The 20,829-nt window shown below is 36.8% G+C and overlaps 1 protein-coding gene across 2 annotated transcripts in view; it reads right to left on the bottom strand.

The window, feature by feature from the left end:
• The window catches only part of MYPN (myopalladin), a 76,753-nt gene extending 56,493 nt beyond the window's left edge, over positions 1 to 20,260 (bottom strand). Inside the window, exons 1-2 of one of the 2 annotated variants that reach the window (XM_047825703.1) lie at positions 19,359 to 20,260; positions 936 to 1,111 (exon numbers count right to left, since the gene is read on the bottom strand). In XM_047825703.1, the coding sequence (XP_047681659.1) occupies positions 936 to 1,111; positions 19,359 to 20,260 (1,078 nt within the window). Of the gene's footprint in view, positions 1 to 935; positions 1,112 to 7,670; positions 7,691 to 19,358 lie in introns of those variants that run through there. The other variant, XM_047825704.1, reaches the window with a different exon arrangement.
• Between the last annotated feature and the right edge of the window lie 569 nt (positions 20,261 to 20,829).

Below are 20,829 nucleotides of genomic sequence, written 5' to 3'. Positions count from 1 at the left end.
ACCCCCACAGGGCTCCTAAAGTCTTATAAATTCCTAAGTGATTAGAGTGCAAGAGCATTTTTTGTTCTAATGAGGTGACTCTGGATGGCTCCTAAATGGGGGCTGGTCACCAGAAAGACTAAGCCATGATTAGAAGCTTGGAATTTGCATCCCTGCCCCCCATTCTCCTGAGGAGGAAGAGGGCAGGAAATGGAGATAATAATTGATCATGCCTACATGGAGAAGCCTCCATAAAAATTCCAGTAGTACAAAGAGCTTCCACGTTGGCAAATACATCCACACTGGGAGAGTGACACACCCCAACTCTATAGGGACAGAAGCTCGTGCACTCTGGACCTTCTCAGGCCCCACCCTTTGTATCTCTTCATCTGGCTGTTCATTGTATCCTTTCTCATATCCTTTAATAGACTGGTGAATGAAAGTGTTTCCCTGAGTTCTATAAGCCACTCTAGCAAATTAATTGAACCCAAGGAGGGGATTGTGGAAACCTCTGATTTGTAATCAAATGAGACAGAAGTTGTGAGTAGCCTGGGGACCTCATACTTGTAATTGGCATCTGAAGTGAGGTAGGAGTAATCTTGGAGGACAAAGCTCTTAACCTGTTGGATCTGACACTATATCCAGATAAATGGTGTTAGAACTGAGTTAAATTGTAGGACACTTAACCCCACACACTACACACATGTTGGAATTTATTATCAGAACAATTTCATAAACATATCATATTACATACTTTATTCATTTATCTCATCTATTTTTTTGTCTCTTCCACTAGAGTGTGAATTCCATCCGTCCAAGAACCTTTGTCTATTTGGTTCACTACTATTGTCCCCACTGCCTAGAGGAGTGTGTGATACAATAGGCCCTTGATAAATATTTATTATAAATATATGTCTTACTAGTAAGGGCCATACTCTAAGAGCATTTTGTTTTACCTTCTATATAAATCTCAGCAGAGGTTGAATCTGTCCCATAGATGTTAGAAGCAAAGCAGGAATAGCGTCCTGTGTCTTCCTCAAAGGCTTCAGCAATGGTCAGTGAATGCAGATTTCCTGCCTGGGCGATATGAATGTCTGGCGAATTTTCAAGCTCCTTGCCTTCACAGTACCACCTGTGAGGAAGGGAATATTACACATGACTGAAGTGTGAAATTGCATAGATGCTTCAGATTGTTCCCTAAGAAGAAAACTGTGACAATTTAGAATCAGAACATTAAATGGTATTTAGAAAATGGCTCCTATTAAGAATTACACAACTGAGAGAAGATGGATTAGAAAGCAAATATAGCCAACCACATGGAGCAGAGTCTTTGATGTGGAGCTTGGCTTCTCCTAAAAAGATGTATAGCTTTCTATACTATGCATTAAGTAAGTGCTACTTTGTTTATTTGGAGAGAATCTAAGATACTAAAAGATCATGACATTGGCATGTCTGAGTGGCTCAGCTGGTTAAGCATCTGACTCTTGATTTCAGTTCAGGTCATGATCTCATAGTTAGTGAGTTCGAGCCTCATGTTGGGCTCTATGTTGACAGCACAGAGCCTGCTTCGAATTCTTTTTCTCTCCTCGCCACACCCCATCCCTCCTCTGTTTCTGCACACGCTCTCTCTCAGAATAAATAAATAAACATTAAAAAAATTAAAAACAAATAAACAAAAATTTTAAAAAATTTCATGAGGTTGAGTGTACTCATTCCCTACTATGAAATTGCATCTAACTTAGCTAAATGAAAATTATTTAGTTCAGTTACTTGAATCATCGGAGTAAAGAGGATGGGTCACATTCTTCAGTAGTGGTCCAATTTTGACAAATGACCTAAGTGAAGTAAGTTTCTATAGGTTATGATATTTTATTTTGATTCTATATATTTGAAGTTAGAAATTTTTATTATAGTTTTTTTGGCTAAAAGTTTACATAAAATAATGTTTAAAATGTGGAGGTACATAGTAAGAGAAAAAGACATCAAAACTACACAAATAGGTAGGCCTGAGTGGTGCAGTCAGTTGAGTGTCCGACTCTTGATTTGGGGTCAGGTCATGATCCCAGGGTTGTAGGATCAAGCCCTGCATTAGGCTCTGTGCTGTTTGTGATTCTCTCTGTCTCCCGCTGCCCCTCTCCCCTGTTCTCACTTTCTCTCTTTAAAATTAAAAAAAAAAACTACACAGAAATACAATATCTCATGTAACACGTTGGCAAAAGTCTAAACGTTTGATCACTCATCCACTGTTAGGAACGTAAAATGGTGCAGCCCTTATGAAATCAATACAGCAATATCTGCCAAAATTACAGATGCATTTATCTTTTGACCCAACAATCCCACTTGTGGGAATCTATCATATAGATACACTTGCATGCATACAAAATGACAAACATTCAGGTTACTAATTTAAATAGTGAAAGATTGGGGCACCTGAGTGGTTCAGTCAGTTAAGCATCTGACTCTTGGTTTCAGCTCAGGTCATGATCTCACGGTTTGTGACCTCGAGCCTCACACTGGGCTCCACAATGACAGTGTGGAGTCTGCTTGGGATTCTCTGTCTCCCTCTCTCTCTACCCCTTCCCTGCTTGCTCTCTATCTCTCTCTCTTTCAAAATAAATAAACATTTAAAAAAATTGTGAAAAGAGCGCCTGGGTGGCTCAGTCGGTTGAGTGTCCAACTTCAGCTCAGGTCATGATCTTGTGGTTTGTGAGTTCGGGCCGTGCTTTGGGCTCTGTGCTGACAGTTCAGAGCCTGGAGCCTGCTTCGGATTCTGTGTCTTCCTCTCTCTCTGCCCCTCGCCCACTCACGCTCTGTCTCTCTCTCTCCTTCAAAAATAAATAAACATTAAAAAAATTTTTTTTAATTGTGAAAGATTGGAAACCATCTAAGTGTCCATCCTTACACTTAGGAGACTCATGAAATAAACTATGGTACAGCCACATAATGGAACACTATGCAGCTGTAGAAAGAGTTGGAGAAAGATCACTATGCATTGATATGGAAAGAATTCCAAGATATATAGTTAAAATTTTAACAAGAAGCCACAGAATAGTGAATATGGAGTGTTTATGTAAAAAATGTGGGTTGTTATGGGTTGAATTATTTTCCCCCAAAGGCTGTGTTGAAGTCCTAAGCACCAGTATTTGGGAATATGACCTTATTTGGAAATAGAGTCTTTGCAGACATAATCAAGTTACAATGAAATTACTAGGTTAGGCAGTAATTTAGCATGAAGGAGGTTCTTTAAGAAGAGGAAAACCCTATGAGAAGGCAGAGACACACAGAGAGAATGGCATGTGATGGCAGAGGCAGGGATTGGCATGATGCAGCTGCAGGTCAAGGAATGCCAGGGATTGACAACCACCTCCATAAGCTGGAAGAGACAAGAAAGGAGTCTGCCCAGAGTCTCAAAGAGAGCATGGCCCTGGTGAAACTTTGGTTTTGGAATTCTAACCTCTAGAACTGTGAGAGTTTATTTCATCCAGTTTGTGGAACTTTGTTACAGTAGCCCGAGGAAACTAACACAGGGGGCAAAAATAAGATATAGTCATGTTGTTTGCATTTACATAAAGAAAACTGGAAAGATTGAAATGAAAGTCAAAAGTGGTTCCCTATTGAGAATGAGGGGAAATAAGGTAGATGAAGACAGATAGGAGTGAGGTATCTCAGTGTGCCCCTTTTTATATTGTTTTCATTTTTTGAAATAATTATTAATTAACATCATAATAAAAAGTAGTTAGGTGGAGAGGTGTTACCATTATTCAGAAATTAAAGGAGTCTGGGCAATTGCTAATCTAGACTGTAATTCTAACCATTCAGTGTTTTAATCCCTCCCTCCAACCATGAATAAAGCAATTCCAAATCAAATTTGCCCATTCAACTACTTCTCAACGGTCAAGATTTTCTCTACTCTTCCATAAATATGTCATATTTACCTCAACATTCAAGTCTCTGCTCATGTTTTCCTATCTGAGATTCTCTTTTTCTGCTTTTCAGCTACTGCACATATACCTCATCTATCAGTTTGGCTCAGATATCACCTCCTTTACAGAAAACCTTTTACCATTGATTCTCAATGATTGTTATTTTTTCTAACTTCACTTAAAAAAACCTGGACTATGTCATGCAAGGCTTGATTATACACTGTCTTTTATTATTCTCTATTCTGGGGATTTGTCTTGTCCCACAAATGTCACTGGATTGTCAATTCTTTGAAGGTAAGTACAGTGCTTTATATGCTCTTGCAGCATGCACAGAGAATATAAAGTTTTCTGTATTCTCTCCTTTGGCCATCTTACCTCATCCCATAGTTTCAATTAATCACCTCTATCTGGGATTACATCCAAATGTGCTTTTCCCAGCTCTGACTTCTAGATACCTTCTCCTGCCACTCTCCCTTTACTATGTTCCAACCACACTGGGTTTTTTTTTTCTACTCTGTGAACACATTAAACTATTCTCCATGTTAGAAATTTTGTTCTTTCTGAAATCCTCTTCCCCAGATCTCTACAAAGATAGGTCCTTCTCATCCATTGAGGCCTCAGCTCAAGTGTTATCTTAACCTTAGAGAGGCCTTTCTTGACCCTCTTCCTAATGTAGCCACCTTAACCTCAGATACTCTATCATGCTACACTATTTTGTTATCTTTACAGTACTTATTATCTGAAACTGTCTTATATACTTGTTCACTTTGCCATTGTCTGCTCCACTGTAAAGTCCATGACAGGACCTTATTAGTCTTATTCACCAATGCCCTGGTGCATGGTAGGTATTCAGAAAATAACTGTTGGATTTGTTGAAAGACCAAATGATGGAAAGGATTGATAGTTAATATTTTATAAGAATTTTATTACTAGCTTCATCAATTCTATGCCAGTTTTTGATCACTTGTGACAGTAGCAGTATATGTCGTTGCTGAAATGGGTCCATAAATCTCCCAAGCCATCGATCTCAGTAATACCCTGAGGAGCTCGTATGAACTGATCCTCAGAGCATGTGTAGTTTAAATACAAACAGTGAGCATCCAGTCAAACAAGACGTATTAAGCACATGTGTTTATCTTTACTCCCCTCTTGAAATGCCCCTAAAATGAGGATAAAGGAATTTTTAAAAGGTATGAAAGTACAAGAACCAAAAGAATGAGAAGGGAGACAAGAGCAGACCTGAGACCCCACAAATTTCTGGAAGGTGGAAAGCAAATTGAGGAGCCGAGAGAGTTGAAAAATCTGAAAATCAAGTGCCTGTTTGGGGATGTCAATGAAAGAAGCCAATTTTTGCTGCAGAACCCTACCAAGTTTCAGAATTTGGAAATACAACTTTGGAGTGTGGAAACAGCCTAATAATGGGGAAAAGACACAGAGCTTAAAATAGGGTGACTGATTTCAAGTTTGGGAAATAAGCATTGAGATCCCCATGGCAGGTCACATCCTCTATTCTGAGCAGTAAGGGGATGCCCAGGGGTGAAGGCTGAGTCACTGGCTGCATAAGCACCTGCTTCATATTGGAACAAGGAGAAGGGATTCTGGAGAGATTTCTCTACAGAGAAACAAATAGGCCTTGTGGCTCAACTGAATGAAACAGAATATTTAGGAGACATTTTACAAATATATTGGAGAATTGAGACAAATTTATGATAGGACTGCTGAACTAAGCACATAACAACAACAACAACAACAACAACAACAGCAACAACAACAGCAACAACAAGACAGTAATCCACTCCAGCTTCAAAAAAAAAAAAGGTTGTACAAGCAAGGAGACATTCATTTTACCCTACTTGTATTGTCAGTGAATAATACTTACATAGTAACAACAAGGTAAACATGAAATATTTTTTTAAAACAACAGTGTGATATGATTATATAGAGACAATGAGGGGGAAAAGGTGCTGGGTTAGTGAAGACCAGACAAGAGTGGTGCAAGCATATTACAGTGGTTCTCAAAGTATAGTTCACTTTTTGCGAAGACAAAGCTACTTTTATATAATACTAAAGTATTGTTTGCCTTTTCACTGTGTTGACATTTACACTGATGGTGCAAAAGCCACAGTGAGTAGAATTGCTGGTGCAAGCGCAAGTTAAGGCACTGCCAAAAGTTGACTTGTGGTCACTGTGTTTCTCACTTCCACACTTGCAGTTAAAAAAAAAAATTCAGTTTCACTTAAAAATGTCCTTGTTGAAGCAGTACAAATCATGCCCTTTATTAAATCTCAACCTTGAGTTTACATCTTTTCAACATTGTAGGTGGCGAAATGGGAAATAGCAGAAAGCATTACTACTGGATATGGAAGAGCACTGGTGTGATTTTTTTGAGTTGAACTGAGCATTAAATGCATGAAACAATAGTTGAACTTGAAACAACTGGCAAATTATGATTATTCAGACCTGAGTATCTGGCAGATGTTTTCTCACAAATGAATGAAATAAGCCTGTTGTTTGCGGTGAAAAGATAACCAATACCTTTGTTGCCAATGAAAAAAAATAGTGAAGCTTTCAAGGAAAAATTAAAGTTTTGAAAACTTGTATCTCTCATCATAGATTTAGGCTTCCCAATATATAAAGGCTTTTTGATGAAATCAAATGATGATATTAACAGGTGTGTTTCTTTAATATTAGATAATAAAATGTGTCAACATTCGGAAGATAGGCATTACTCATTTTCCAAATTACCAATGCATGATATTATCTGTTCAAACTTCAGGATGGACAAAGGGTTTTAGTAAAGCGGAGTACAAAAGTTCATTGGTTAAAAAAACCCAAAAAACACCAACACAAAAGTTCACTGGTGTGGTTTCAGATTTCACACTGCAACTATGCTTTAAGAAACTACTGCTAACTGAATTTTGATGTAGTACCAAATAGGAATATCCATGTTACCTGAAAGGCTATTGAAATATTCCTCCTGTTTCCAATTATATATCTCTGTAAGACCAGATTTTAAAAGTTTACTTGAACCCAAACAACATATTACAACAAACTGAATGCAGATGCAAATATGAGACTATAGCTGTCTTCTATTAAGCCAGACATTAAAGAGATTTGCAAAAAATGAACAACAATGTCACTCTTCTCACTAAAAACTTTTTTGAAAAGTTATTTTTCATAAAATTATTGTTATTTTTTATTTCTGAGAGGGGAATGAGGGGCAGAGAGAGAGGGAGACAGAGGATCCCAAGCAGGCTCTGTGCTGATGCGGGGCTGGATCTCACGACTGTGAAATCATGACCTGAGCCGAAATCAAGAGTTGGACGCTTGACCGACTGAGCCACCCAGGCACCCCTCAAAATTACTTACGCTTACATGTTCATTATTGTTATTTAAAAATGAATAAGAAACAACTATTTAAAAAATTTCTGTTTTATTTCTAATATGATAAATATAGATGTAACTTATAAACACAAAACCTCTTTTGGGCCTCAATAACTTTTAGGATTGTAAAGGGGTCCTGAGAACAAAAAAAATTGAAAACTACTGGCATTTTATTTAGAAATCTAGAGGTAAATAAATAGGAAACTGCAAAGTGAGTTGAAATGGTTCTATTCTTTAATATTGTTTGACTTTTTAAGCAATGTACCTGTATTAATGTGACAAAGCAAATAGAAATAACTATTCAAAACAAATAAACAAATATCTTCCCTTATATAAACATCATAAGGTTATCTCATTTCTTTAGTTAATGTTGTTCTTCCTTACCAAAATGAGAGTGGAAACATCTAGAGCAATTGGACAGCCAGAAGTCAATAAGTGAAATGATTCAAATACCCAAACTCCCTGTCAGAAACGTTTTTGTTCTTACTCAGATGGCAGGATAGCTTCAGCCAGTCCCACAGAACAATCAGTAACCGTCACTCTGACTTTAATACCATGACCCACTCAGAAATAATGTGCTGGTCAGGATGCCTTCAAAAAAGTATTAAAATTTACTTGGCCATCCTGAAGACTTCTGAGGGTAAGAAGGAAACACACTATCTTCAAACATCTATCTATGTTAGGGAATGTTTTCACAAAAATGCCCTGCCCAAGGTGCACGTTTTAGAATGCCAAATCCTCATGACACTTACAGAAGGACAGGAGTGCCAGACGTGATTCATGGCTTAACAGAAATGAGTCAGTGATCTGGGAAAATAAGGCAGGTCCAAATGAAAAAGAAAGACCCAGTTTTAAAGCACTAAGCGTAGCTTGCCAGATCTGCTAATTTGGCTAGCTACCAAGCCTCGGAATGAAAACGCTGAAGAGACACGTTTTCAGATTTAACTGGATTTTTGGTTACTGCTGTTAGGTTACTATTTTATCAAAAATATGGCTTGGATAAATGTTATGACTCATTGCTTTAGCATATTAATGATTTCTAAACGTAATTTGAATGTGTAATTCTGACTCACCAGCAATAATGCTCATTAAAAGAATGATTACTCAGAACATTTCTTTAGCCCTGCCCCAGCCCTTCCAATGTCCCTGTCCTACCTCCTATAATTCCCTTTTCATGTTTGTTTCCTTTACTTATAATTATACATTGATTTGTAGGTTTGTTTGTTTAATATTGCTCTCCCTTACTGCTCTACCTTACTATGGTAAACACCATAGGGCAGAGATAATCACGTTTGTTTTGTTTATCATTTGTTTATCTGGTTCCTAGCACAGTGTATGGCACATCACAGCTACTCCAAAAAAATGTTTGCTGTATGGATGTTAAATGAATAAATTCAAATTAGGATTATTATAGCCTCAAGTCTGTTTTGTTTTCATTTTTCAAGAAGGCCTGGGGGCTAGAAAATAACTTTCTTTGAATTGCCTTAAACCAGCTTTGTCTAACAATGCCTGATCTCTTATGTGAAGTGTACAGGGCCTAAAATAGACAATAGGTTGTATGTTTACTTCATGACATCCTCAGCTCTCTCCATGCATCAGAGTGACTCTTCCCTAGACAGACTGCATTAGACTCTGGAATATATTGGACAATAAGATAATTGTAGACGTTTCCTAACAAAACTCCAAGTTTTGTTGGATTTTGTGACACAAACTGATGTGTTGTATGTCCTGTTTGCTACTGAGTTAACAAATTTAGGTGTTTATGACCAATGGCTGTATTTCAGTCATTGAAATTTTATTAAAATTTATTAAGTTCTTCCAGGTGGAAACTTCTTGGTAACTTAAGAAAAACACAAATAAGCAGTTGATTAATATCAAGATATCAAGACCACTTCTTACCACATAACCAATTTTAATAATAAAAGTGAGGATTGGGGTGCCTGGGTGGCTCAGTTGGCTGGGCGACCAACTTTGGCTCAGGTCATGATCTCACAGTTCCTGAGCTCAAGCCCCACATCAGGCTCTGTGCAGACAGCTCAGAGCCTGGAGCCTGCTTCAGATTCTGTGTCTCCCTCTCTCTATGCCCCTCCCCTGCTCATGTTCTGTCTCTCTCTCTCTCAGAAATAAATAAATATTTAAAAAATTAGAAAAAATAAAAGTGAGGATTAATAAAGTGAAAATGAACACAAACCCTAAAATAAATTTTTAAAGGACTACATTACTTTGGACAGGGCTGACTAGAGACTTTTTATTGTCTCCTTCTAGAATTCTTACCTTTTCTTTCTCTCATAGTACTTATTACTACATTACTATACAATTTACTTATTTATTGAATTTACTGTTTATCATCTATTTCCCTCATGTCAAGTAGAATAGAATTTGGCAGAAAACTTTGTTTTATTTACTAATGAATTTCAACTGCCTGGAATAGTTCCTGATGTATAGTGAGTGCTGAATGAATTTTTATTGAATGAACGAACAAATGAACATATTGAATTTTCTAGTTCTGTTGATGCAAGGTACTTGAATCTTTCTACTGTTATATATTTTAAAGTATCATTTTTTCCCCTTTCTTCTGTTGACTATGCTAAAATTTTGTTCAGAAGAAATTCTTCTATTTGTTGAATTTGGGACCACTCTGATGGTGTTGATTTTGTTTATCCTAAGAATTCAAGTTTGGCTTAACATTATGAAATCACTATTCTTTACTATATCAAAAGAATAAAGGGGAAAAGTCAGATAATGATCTCAATAGATGCAGAAAAATGTTTTATAAAATCCAACATCCATTCAGGATTTAAAAAAAATCTTAATTTTCCTAAACAAAAGAAACTTAAAACAAAATCTTATGTAGTGGTGAAAAATGGAAAGTATTCCCTTTAAGATTATAAATAAGACTAGAATACCCAGTGTCACCATTTCTTTTTAACATTGTAGAGAAGGGCTTAGCTAGTTCCATAAGTCAAGAAAATGAAATATAAGACACAAGATTGAAAAGGAAGAATGCCCCCTCCCCCCAAAATTTATAGAAAATCTCTAGAATGTAGCAAGTTTACATTGGTTAGAAAACCAATGTACAAAGTCGATTGCATATCTATATATAACAAATATAGAATATAGTTTTTTAAAAACCTATCACTTATACATCATGAAAATGAGGTACTTATCAATAAATCTAGCCAAGGATTTGTAAGACTCAGAGAAAAAATTATTCAGGCTTAATATTAGGTAACCTAAATAGATGGAGAAATATACTATACTGTGATCCTGAATATGAAGCCTCAATATTTTAAAATTGTCAAATTCTTCCTAAATTGGTCTCCAGATTCAATGCAATCCCCAAAATCTTAATAAATTAAAAAAAATTCTTATGGAATTTGAAAAGATGATTCTAAAATTTATATTGTAGAGCAAAAGGTCAAGAAGAGCTAAAAATTCTTAAAATGAAAAGGCTGGAAATAAAAATGATGAAAACTCTATTGCAATGCAGTAAATAAACCACAGAAAAAGAATAGAAAGCCCTGAGCTAGCTCCACATGTTTATGGAATTTTGACCTACAATGGAGCTGGCATTATAGATTAGTGGGGGGACGATATACTTTTCAATAAACTAGAGATTAAACAGTTGGTTATCCAATCTAAAAATAAAAATAATTAATAAAAATAACCTAAAAATAATCTGAAATGGATTCTCTGCTTCATACCATACACAAAATCACCTTTAAATGGATTAAAAACTTAAATGTGAAATACATGATTATAAAACTTTTAGAAGACAATATACAAGAATATCTTACTTTGAGGTTAGAAAAAAATTTTTTTTTTAATTTTTTAATGTTTATTTTTGAGAGAGAGACAGACAGAGAGTGAATGGGAAAGGGGCAGAGAGACAGAGGGAGAGAGACACAGAATCTAAAACAGACTTTAGGCTCTGAGCTGTCAGCACAGAGCCCAATGAGGGGCTCCAACTCAGGAATAGTGAGATCATGACCTAGGCTGAAGTTGGACGCTTAACCAACTGAGTCACCCATGCGCCACTTAGGAAAAATTTCTTAAGCTAGCATACTATAAAAACCAAAGCCACATGGGCACCTAAGTGGCTCAGTTGATTGAGTGTCTGACGTTGGCTCAGGTCATGATCTCAGTCAGTGGCTTCAAGCCCTGAGTTGGCTTTGCGCTGACAGTATGGAGCCTGCTTCAGATTCTCTTTTCTCTCTCTCTCTCCACCCCTCCCCTGTTCTCTCTCTCTCTTTCAAAAATAAACATCAGAAAACCATAAGAAATGTAATTAATTTTATACTAAAGTTAAAAATATCTAATTATGAAAGATACCATAGAGAAAAGAAAAAGGCCAGTCAAACCCAGAGAGGATGTTTTCATAACACATATGATATATGATTAGTATCTTAATCAGATTTTTTAAAAGTCTTACAAGTCAATAAGAAAGAACAAACAAATTGATAGAAACATGAAAGATATAAACAGGCCCTTCATAGAAGTGAACACTGAATGTCAATAGACATGCTTTTAAAAATCTCAACTTCATTAAAACCTGTGGAAATGAAAATGAAAATTACAATATACCATTTCATACCTACCTGACTGGCAAAAATTTAAGTCTGATAATACGCATATTGTCAATGATGTAGAACAACCAGAACTGTTATGCGATGTTGGTGGGAATGTAAGTTGAAACAATTCTTTTGAAAAAAATTTGGTATTACTATAAAGTTGTTGTACATACTCCACCAGCAATTCCATGCCTAGACACACTCATGCACCAGGAGAATATATTAGAATGTTTATAATAACATTGTTCATATCAGGAAAAATTGTACATCAATAATACAATCTTCTAACCTTACAGTGAAATGCTATATAGTGATGAAAATGAGTGAATTAGAGTTACATGCAATGTCATTGATAAAGTTTTTAGAGAAAAGATTCAAACAGCAGAAGAATATGTATGTTACAATTCCACTTACATAAAAAATACATGTGAATTTCACTAATACTACTTTTTAAAGCTGTTTATTATAGAAATTTTCAAACAACACAAGTAGAGACGCTGTATAATGAACCACCATACACATATCACTTAGCTTCAACAAATTATCAACAAATGGCACATGTGTTTCTTTTATATTCTCCATTTTTTCCCGCCTTGAGTTATTTTAATGGAAGTCTAGGATTTTGTGTCATTCACCTATAAATACTTCCATATCAATATTATATAGAGACATAAAGATATGTTGTAAAACTACGAAGAAAAACCATTAAGAAAAATTTAAAGAGAGGGGTGCCTGGGTGGCTTAGTCAGTTAAGCATCTGACTCTCGATTTTGGCTCAGGTCATGATCTCATAGTTTGTGGGATCGAGCCCCACATCAGGCTCTGCACTGACAGCGCAGAGCCTGCTTGTGATTCTCTGTCTCTCTATCTCTGCTCCTCCCCTGCTCTCTCTCTCTCTCTCAAAAATAAGTAAATAAACATTAAAAAAAAGAAAAATCTAAAGAGAAAACACAAGATTTGAGCTCATGGTTATTCTGAGATGGGAGGAAGGGACAGCATTAGGAAGACAGTGGTCTTAAAAATAATGGATATGTGGACACATAGACGTCTATGCTATTATTCTTATATTATGCACATATATGTATGTAAATATTCTTCAGTATCTATTCAAAATAACTTTAGAAAACAATTCAGACAATTCAGTCTGGTGATCTTTGTCCACTCTGGGAGTGTATATGAAGTCAAGAGACTGATTAAAGAAAGTTGGTAGGCAAGTAGCAAGGACTTGGAGAGTTTCTGGAGTTTGTGGGGATAGAGAATTTATACCAAACTCTTGCCTCAAAAACATTTAAGGTGAAAGGATATTTAGTATTGCCCAAGAAGGAAGGACAAGGAGAGAGGACTTCAGTGGAAGGAGCCTAAATTTCCAAAGTTTACAAGGGCAAAGATGTCTTCCCATGGGCCAAGTGGACACCACAGAAATTAGCCTGGTTTTCCACCTCAGAACAGATCTTGCCTCAAAGCACCACCAACTAAGGTGAGGTGACTACAATAGAAGTCTGTGAGGAGTGTACTGTTGGAATAAGAACTGAGAAGCAGGTGCTAAAGTGTTACCAAAGAATGCAACATGGGGAAGGTCCCTCCTAGTAAGGATGCCTCTGAAGAAATTGCAAAAATTCTCAGCACGGAGACAAACAGCAGTTTGTTAAAACACAGAAGTCTAGGCCTCACTTTCAGAGATCCTGATTCAGTAGGTATAAGGTGGAATCTGCGAATTTGCATATTCACTGAGGTCTCAGATCATGCTGACCCAAAGTGTTCTAGGAGGCTCTCAAAATGTCACCTCTGCCCTTCTCTGGACTTATCCCAAACCATTTCCTCTTCTCTCTTTATGTTCTAGGGATACCACTTCTTTTAATTCATTAAAGTCAACAACGGTCTTACAAACTCAAGGCCTCCAAATTTGCTATTCCCTCACCCTGAAACACTTTCCCCAAACCCCACTTTGCTGAGCTAACTCCCAGGGATCTTTTATTTCTGAGCTTAAATATCACCTTTTAAGAAAACCTTTCACAGCCTACCCATAAGGTTTTGTTCCTTCACTATATGCACCATCCTTTATAACATTTATCATAATTGTAATTATATAATAATTTTGGTGAATTTTTGTTTATTGTTTGTATAACAGTATATGGCACACTGTAGGCATTTAGTATTGGTTGGATAAACAAGTGAACGAAGGCATCTAGATTTTCCCAAAAGGTAGAAGAAAAAGCCCCTAAATAATGTAATATTTCAAAATATTTTTTATATTTTTTCACTATGTATCATATATAATTATTTCTAATAATATTTTTGTATTTCCCCTGAATCATTTAAAATATCCTTTGTCTTTATAACTAATTTATTTTCTGAGCACATCACTTGCAGGCCAAGGTCCAGAAGTAGCAATAGGAAAACGAAACAGCCAAAGCCGGCACTGACATCTATAAAGGGTAAATTTGTGTTGCTTCAGAAGGTTGTGTACAAGCAACCATACTTAGTGTGACGCAGCTGTACATTCCTGGGTAAAGAATTTGAAGTCAGGATACAAAAAGGGATCATGGCCATTTGCTGTGAATTCCTGCAGACTCTTTCATCTGTGCATAATGTATGAATGTATTTCATTTTCTAAGACAACTCCTCCAATGAAGCTATGTCCAAAATTAAGCTTTCAAAAACACTACCTTCAGTGATATAGGATCTCACCTCTACAGAACAAGATAACTTCTGCCCAATTAACTTGGAAATCAACAAATATACCAAAGATGATTTTTCAATTTACTAAACCAGAGTTATAAGAACATGGAAAAAATGCTGATTACACAGATACAAGGTTAGACCTCAGTTGGCAGATATACTTGAACATTTTCTTGCAAAAATGAAAAGGATATTATTCTCCTTGACTGTCATATTCCCATATGGTAAACTGAAATGTCTCATTATTATTTTAATGCACTTTTAAGGAATTCTCTGGATCAAAATCTGTGCCCCTGGATTCTGTGTAGACGACTCAGGAGTTCCAGGCTTCTTCCATCCCAATGCTTTTCAATTTCAAAAGCTCTAATTTTATCTTTCAAAAATATGTGTTTGTGGGGGCACCTGGGTGACTCAGTAGGTTAAGCCTCCAACTTTGGCTCAGGGCATGATCTCAGGGCTTGTGGGTTTGAGCCCCGTGTTGGGCTCTGTGCTGACAGCTCAGAGCCTGGAGCTGCTTCGGATTCTGTGCCTCCATCTCTCTCTGCCCCAACCCCACTCACACTCTGTCTCTCTGTCTCTCTCTCTCTCTCAAAAATAAATAAAAGTTAAAAAAAAATTTGAACAGAGACAGAACACGAGTGGGGGAGGGGCAGAGAGGTGGAGAGACACAAAATCCCCAGCAGGCTCCAGGCTCTGAGCTGTCAGCACAGAGCTCGATGTGGGGCTCAAACCCAGAAACCGTGAGATCATGACCTGAGCAAAGTCGGACGCTTAACCGACTGAGTCACCCAGGCTCCCCCCCGCCCCGCCGCCACCCAAATTTTTAAAAATATGTGTTTGCGTTTGTGTGTGTGTGTGTGTGTGTATGTGTGTGTGTGTGTGTGTTGCAATAACATGTAACAGATTCATTGTGGGGAGAAAAGTGGGAGGAGGAGTTACTGCTAGAAGAAGATTGGAAAACACTACTCCAGTCTGGCACTAGTGGAAGTTAGTTCCAAGTGTTACCTGCTTATATATAGTCCCTTTGTAATTACAGAGATATTGTGTCCAGATTTCCCAGTGTCCAGGTCATTCCTTGGAATGTCTCCAGTTCCACTACCCTCCCATTTGACCTTCAGTCCTGCATTTCCAACTGCCTATTTGGATATCATCTCTCAGTCTCCTCATACTCCAATTATTAACCTCTGCCATAAATCAGCCACCTCTTCCATTTTCTTAGCCTTTGCCAATGACCCCATTATAATCTCAGGTACCCGTCTTCAAGCACGTGGAGTAGCATTTTTTACTCATCCTTCCTATCCAGTAGTCACCAAGTTTGGTTTTATTTCTTTTCTTCTAAATCTTGCTCGCTTGCATTTTTCTCTGCTTTCCCATTGCCCCCATTCAAATCTGATCAGAGCATCTGATGTCTGGGCTACCTTCCTCAGCTTCCTATTGGCTTCTTGACTCCATTCTTTTCAAGTCTAACTCATTCTTCCAGACTAATGCTACTTAAATGCCCTCTTTCATCTTGGTACTTCTCTATACATAACATTAAATCGTTTCCAGGTGGTTTTGAAACCAAGTCTGAACTATTCTGCTTTGCTTTCAAGGTTCTGCAAAATCATCTGGCTCTACTCTCTTTTCAAATTAGGTCAGTCTCCTCCCTGTCGTATAAAAATATTACTACTCCAGCATCGGTGCCTTTATGTAAACATGTTAAGTTGACCTGGCCTAAAAGGACCCATCCCTCTGCCTACTTCTTCGATCTTCCTCTCATCTTTGCTCATCTGTTACCCATGTTCTTCACATAGTCAAGTACTTGCGGTTCCTTGAAAACACTTGTCTCTAGGCCTTTGCACTTGCTTCCTCCTCCACTGATGGTCTCCTCAAACTAAAGAGACACCTCCTGTGTGAATGCTTCCTTTATCCTGCACTCCAGGCAAAATAATCACATCTTCCTTGAAGCCTCTATGGCATTCTACACATCCTTCTGTTATAGACTTTATCACACAATATTGCAATGTTTTGATTACATGGTTGCCCGATTGCTCTTTTAGATTGTGAGCTACCCTCTCAGAATAGTTTTAGACTTGGTTTCAAAACAAGGTCCTTGACCTCCCATAGCTCACAGTTGTTTTGTACTCCCAGTGAGTCACTTTAGTAATTCAATAGGTATTTGTTGAATGAATGAATAAATGAGTAGATTTCTTCCTAAATCCTCTCGCTCCTTCTCACCTTAGATGTCTGAAGCCTTCTTTGATCTTTCTAGTCTTCCATCCCTTCTCTGAAGCCTGATAGTTCTTATGGGTTCATACTGTAAACATTTGGATGATCTTTTAAAACTGAATCACAAGCTCCTTGAGGGCAGGGACAAATCTTATATTGTCTCTGTCATTGCAGTAAACACAGTGCAGAGCACATAGTAAAAGCTAAATATATATATTTCCAATTACAGTTATATAAATTGTGGACTTAGGAAAATAATGATTGCTAATAGTTAACCTGGAAAATTCTAAAATTTTTTTCAATATAATTGCAGTCATAAAATGAGGTACTAATTCATTCGGAAACTATTTAGTGAATACCTAGGAATTTCCCAGCACCAAACCAGTGGTTGAGATACAGGCATGAATTCAATCAGTAAGAAAATTCTTCCAGGTAAAACTAGTATTGCTACATAGAAGCTGTGTACATTTTTTTTTCACTTTTAAGTTTGTAAATTTGTAATTGGTTAAGTAGTTTTTGAGTGACTACCAGATAACTTTGTTTTTTGGAGAATGGGTATCTTATAATTCTTCCTGGCTGATTTTTCTCACGGGAGCACTGAATTATTTTTTTTGTATCTGGGATTGTCATGGTCAAGAAAGAGGGAGAATCAGTTCTGAATGATCTGGTCTAGTTTTTTTGGTTTTTTTTTTTTTTTCTTTGGTCCAACCCATGTTCAAAAAGTAGTGGGTTTAACAGAAAAGTAAGTTGTACATGTACTCTAACTTGAATGCTCCCCAGCTTACTTAGGCCAACCAGATGTCACTGAGTAGTTTCTATCATGGTGCTGTGATGACATCTAACCAGCATTACCAACCAGAATCCTAGAGAGTGTCATCAGGCATGCTTAGGGTAGAAAGGTAGATACTGCTCTGTGTGGTACAATTTCAACCCTTTGCCATATCTTAGGTCAAATGACTCACTCTTGATTTAAATCTAAATTTAGTTTCTTGTTTTCCTGTTTCTTTATGCATTAGTTTACTTAAAATTTCTCACTGACTACTAAGGGTCTGAAACTGTGCTTGGTGCTCAAGATACACAGTAGAACCACTGCCCTCAAGGAGATCATTTGGATAACTGGATAGTAGTGTATACACCATTGTAGAAATAATATTTAATATTGCCTTATGTTGCCTTTGAAAAGCAGAATTCAGTATATGAACACATCTTTGGACTAGAATCTCTTGAATCAATATGCGAATATGAATAAAACTATTATTATTAATACTATTACTGTCCCATAATACCTATAATATGAATACTGTGTAAGAAAAAGACAAGGCCCTGTTTAAACACCTAGAATAAATGTTAAATAGTAATTAAGTCATATTCTACTAGTAAATAAATGGTTAGGAAGGCAAAGTGACTGTTACAGGATTCTAAATACCAGTAATTCTCTACAAAAGCAATACACATAAAGCAGTTTATTCATATATTATTACATTATAATATTAGGGTTTGCAAATATCACTCTGGGTTTTGTGAGGCCTGAAGCTCATAAATGTGGAAGAACCCCTTAAAAAATAAAATAAAATTAGACCACAAAGTTAGGAATCTGATCAGATTTGAATGGGGGCAATGGGAAAGCAAAGTTAGGAAACGCTTATGCGAATGAGGAGCCCTGAAGCTTCATTTGCTTCAAAGAAAAGCTAACTGGTAGGCACATAAAAGATTAATATCCTCTCTACTCATCAGTCATATTAGGGAAAGACTTGGACTTTAAGGAGAATAGTGTTCATTAAGCTGATATCAAAAAGTTTATAATAAATACATGTAAAATGAATCTTTAAATTGATCTTACTAGGCCACAGCCTTATTCTATCTTTATTTTATTAATCTTTATTCTATTATTTGGCTTTCTTTAAAGTTAAAAAAATGCCACAGGTATTCATTGAGTACAGATCTTAAATACTTTCTTTTTTTAAGCTTCAGGCTATAGACCTGTGCTATCCAATACCATAGTCACTGGCCACATGTGGTATTGGGCACTTGAAATGTGGCTGGTGCAACCAAGCCTGAATTTCAAATTATATTTAATTTTAATTAAATTTAAAAACTGATACTGAATTCCACTGTTAGGAAATTTTGAACTATGTTTGGAACAACTTGGGTATGTCAAGCTACTTTTTCAACTATAAGTGTTACGAAATCTAGATGCAGATTAAGTATTTCCTAGGAAAATTTAGCAGTCAAATTGAGATGTGCTGTTTATAAGTGTAGAACTCACACTGGATTTTAAAGCTCTAGTATGCCAAAAATAAGGTGAAATATTGTATTAATAATTTTTATATCGATTACCTGTTGAAATCATAATATTTTAATATGTGGTTAAATAATACATAATTATAAAGTTAATTCCACCTGGTTCTTTTTATTTTTTGGAAATCTGGCTACTAGAAAGTTTTAAATTGCACATATGGCTGATACTATATTTCTATCGGAGAGTGCTACGTTACACTTTTTTTTTCGCAAAAGGAGTGTATAATTTTTGAAACCACATACTTAAAAGATAGACGTAGGAGGATCCGGGTGGATGGAAAGCAATTACCAAGCATTACTAATGGGACATTTTTACCTTACTTGAGGTGGTGGAATTCCTACCACTATGCAATCCAACTGTACTCTGGTTCCTTCTGGAACTTCTCTGCTCCGTAACTTTTGAGTGAACCGGGGAGGTTGCCCCAGAGGTTCTTCATAGTACAAAGATGAAGGTGAAGACCCAGGGGTGGTGTCTCCACCAGCTGCCTCACTGGCAGCCAGCTCAGCTTCGCGCCTCTTAGCTTCCTGCCGTTCAAGGGCGTGATTCACTTCATTATCCCTAGTATCTGCAGGGATAGGGATGGGAACAGAAGATCTTTCTCTTCTTTCTGAGATATCTGAGAAACTGGAGCTATTTTCCTGCATAAGTTTGTTTTGAGATTCCAATTTACTCTTGTGGTTTTTGCAGGCACGAGGTCTAATCCTTTTGGAGCTATGGGCTTTGAAAAGGGAAGACAGCTCTTCAATGAAATCGGCAGCCTTATTTAAGAATACTTTTTTGGACTGGGTTTCAGAACTATACTGTGGCCTTTTTGCCTCCTGGGAGCTCTCTCTAGAGCTAGTAGAACCTTGAGAGTTATCCTGACAGCAGTTGGGGTCAAAACTTGATTTAGGTGAGTGTTTCATTTGATCAGATGAAAGGCGTTTTCTAGCTTGAGCATCATCTGCTTTCTCCAAAGGGTCATGATTGATGGCCAATCTTGCCAGATTGACACTTTCATCTAATTCCTCTTGGCTCAGGAAGGCTGAAAGATCTGGAAGGTCATCTTGGCCTCCTCCCCCTTCAGCAGCTCCAGAAGGATTGCTAAAATGGAAAGGGTTGGAGGAAGGTTCTGCTCGACTCCTTTCATTGTTTCCCCGGTGTCTAGTTTCTGCTAAATAACTCTCTCTTAGAAGCTGAGATATGGAAGTAGAAGCTTCTACGCTGTCGTCTTGCATGCTGTTACAAATAATAACAAGAACAAAAAGTTTCAGTCATTTCTAAAGAATAACAAGTCTATGTTTATTAGAGCATGATGGATTCTTAAGAACTTAAAGTTTGAAATAAAAAATTGCCTAATTTTGATACTTCTACAAAATTTCCACTGAAGACTTAAAGATTAACCTCAAATTGTAATATGAAGAGGAACTGAATGAGATTTCCCTGTAATATAAAATAAAAGCATGGGTGATAAGCACTGAATTAAATTCTTTAACACAAGTTCAGTTGTGAAAGCTATAATATAGCTATAGTGAGATTAAATGCAATCTCTAAGCACAATTTTGATAACATCTGTAAAGGGCTTTTAGTTATAAAGACCTTTCATACACAGAAATTTGCTCCTTTACCTTGAATGTAATAAAATAATAAAAATGAAAAAGTTTTTCATTTAATTCAGAAAAAACCCTACATAAACTGGTATTATCTCCTATTGCTTCAAGACTTTTTCATTCAGCTTCACCCACACTGGTTTCTTATCATTTCTTAAATATTCTAAAGTCACATCTGAAATGCCTCAGAGCATTTG

Source organism: Prionailurus viverrinus, chromosome D2 (genome assembly GCF_022837055.1).
Source record: "Prionailurus viverrinus isolate Anna chromosome D2, UM_Priviv_1.0, whole genome shotgun sequence".
Lineage (NCBI taxonomy): Eukaryota > Metazoa > Chordata > Mammalia > Carnivora > Felidae > Prionailurus > Prionailurus viverrinus.
This window is presented reverse-complemented; position numbering and strand designations above follow the sequence as displayed.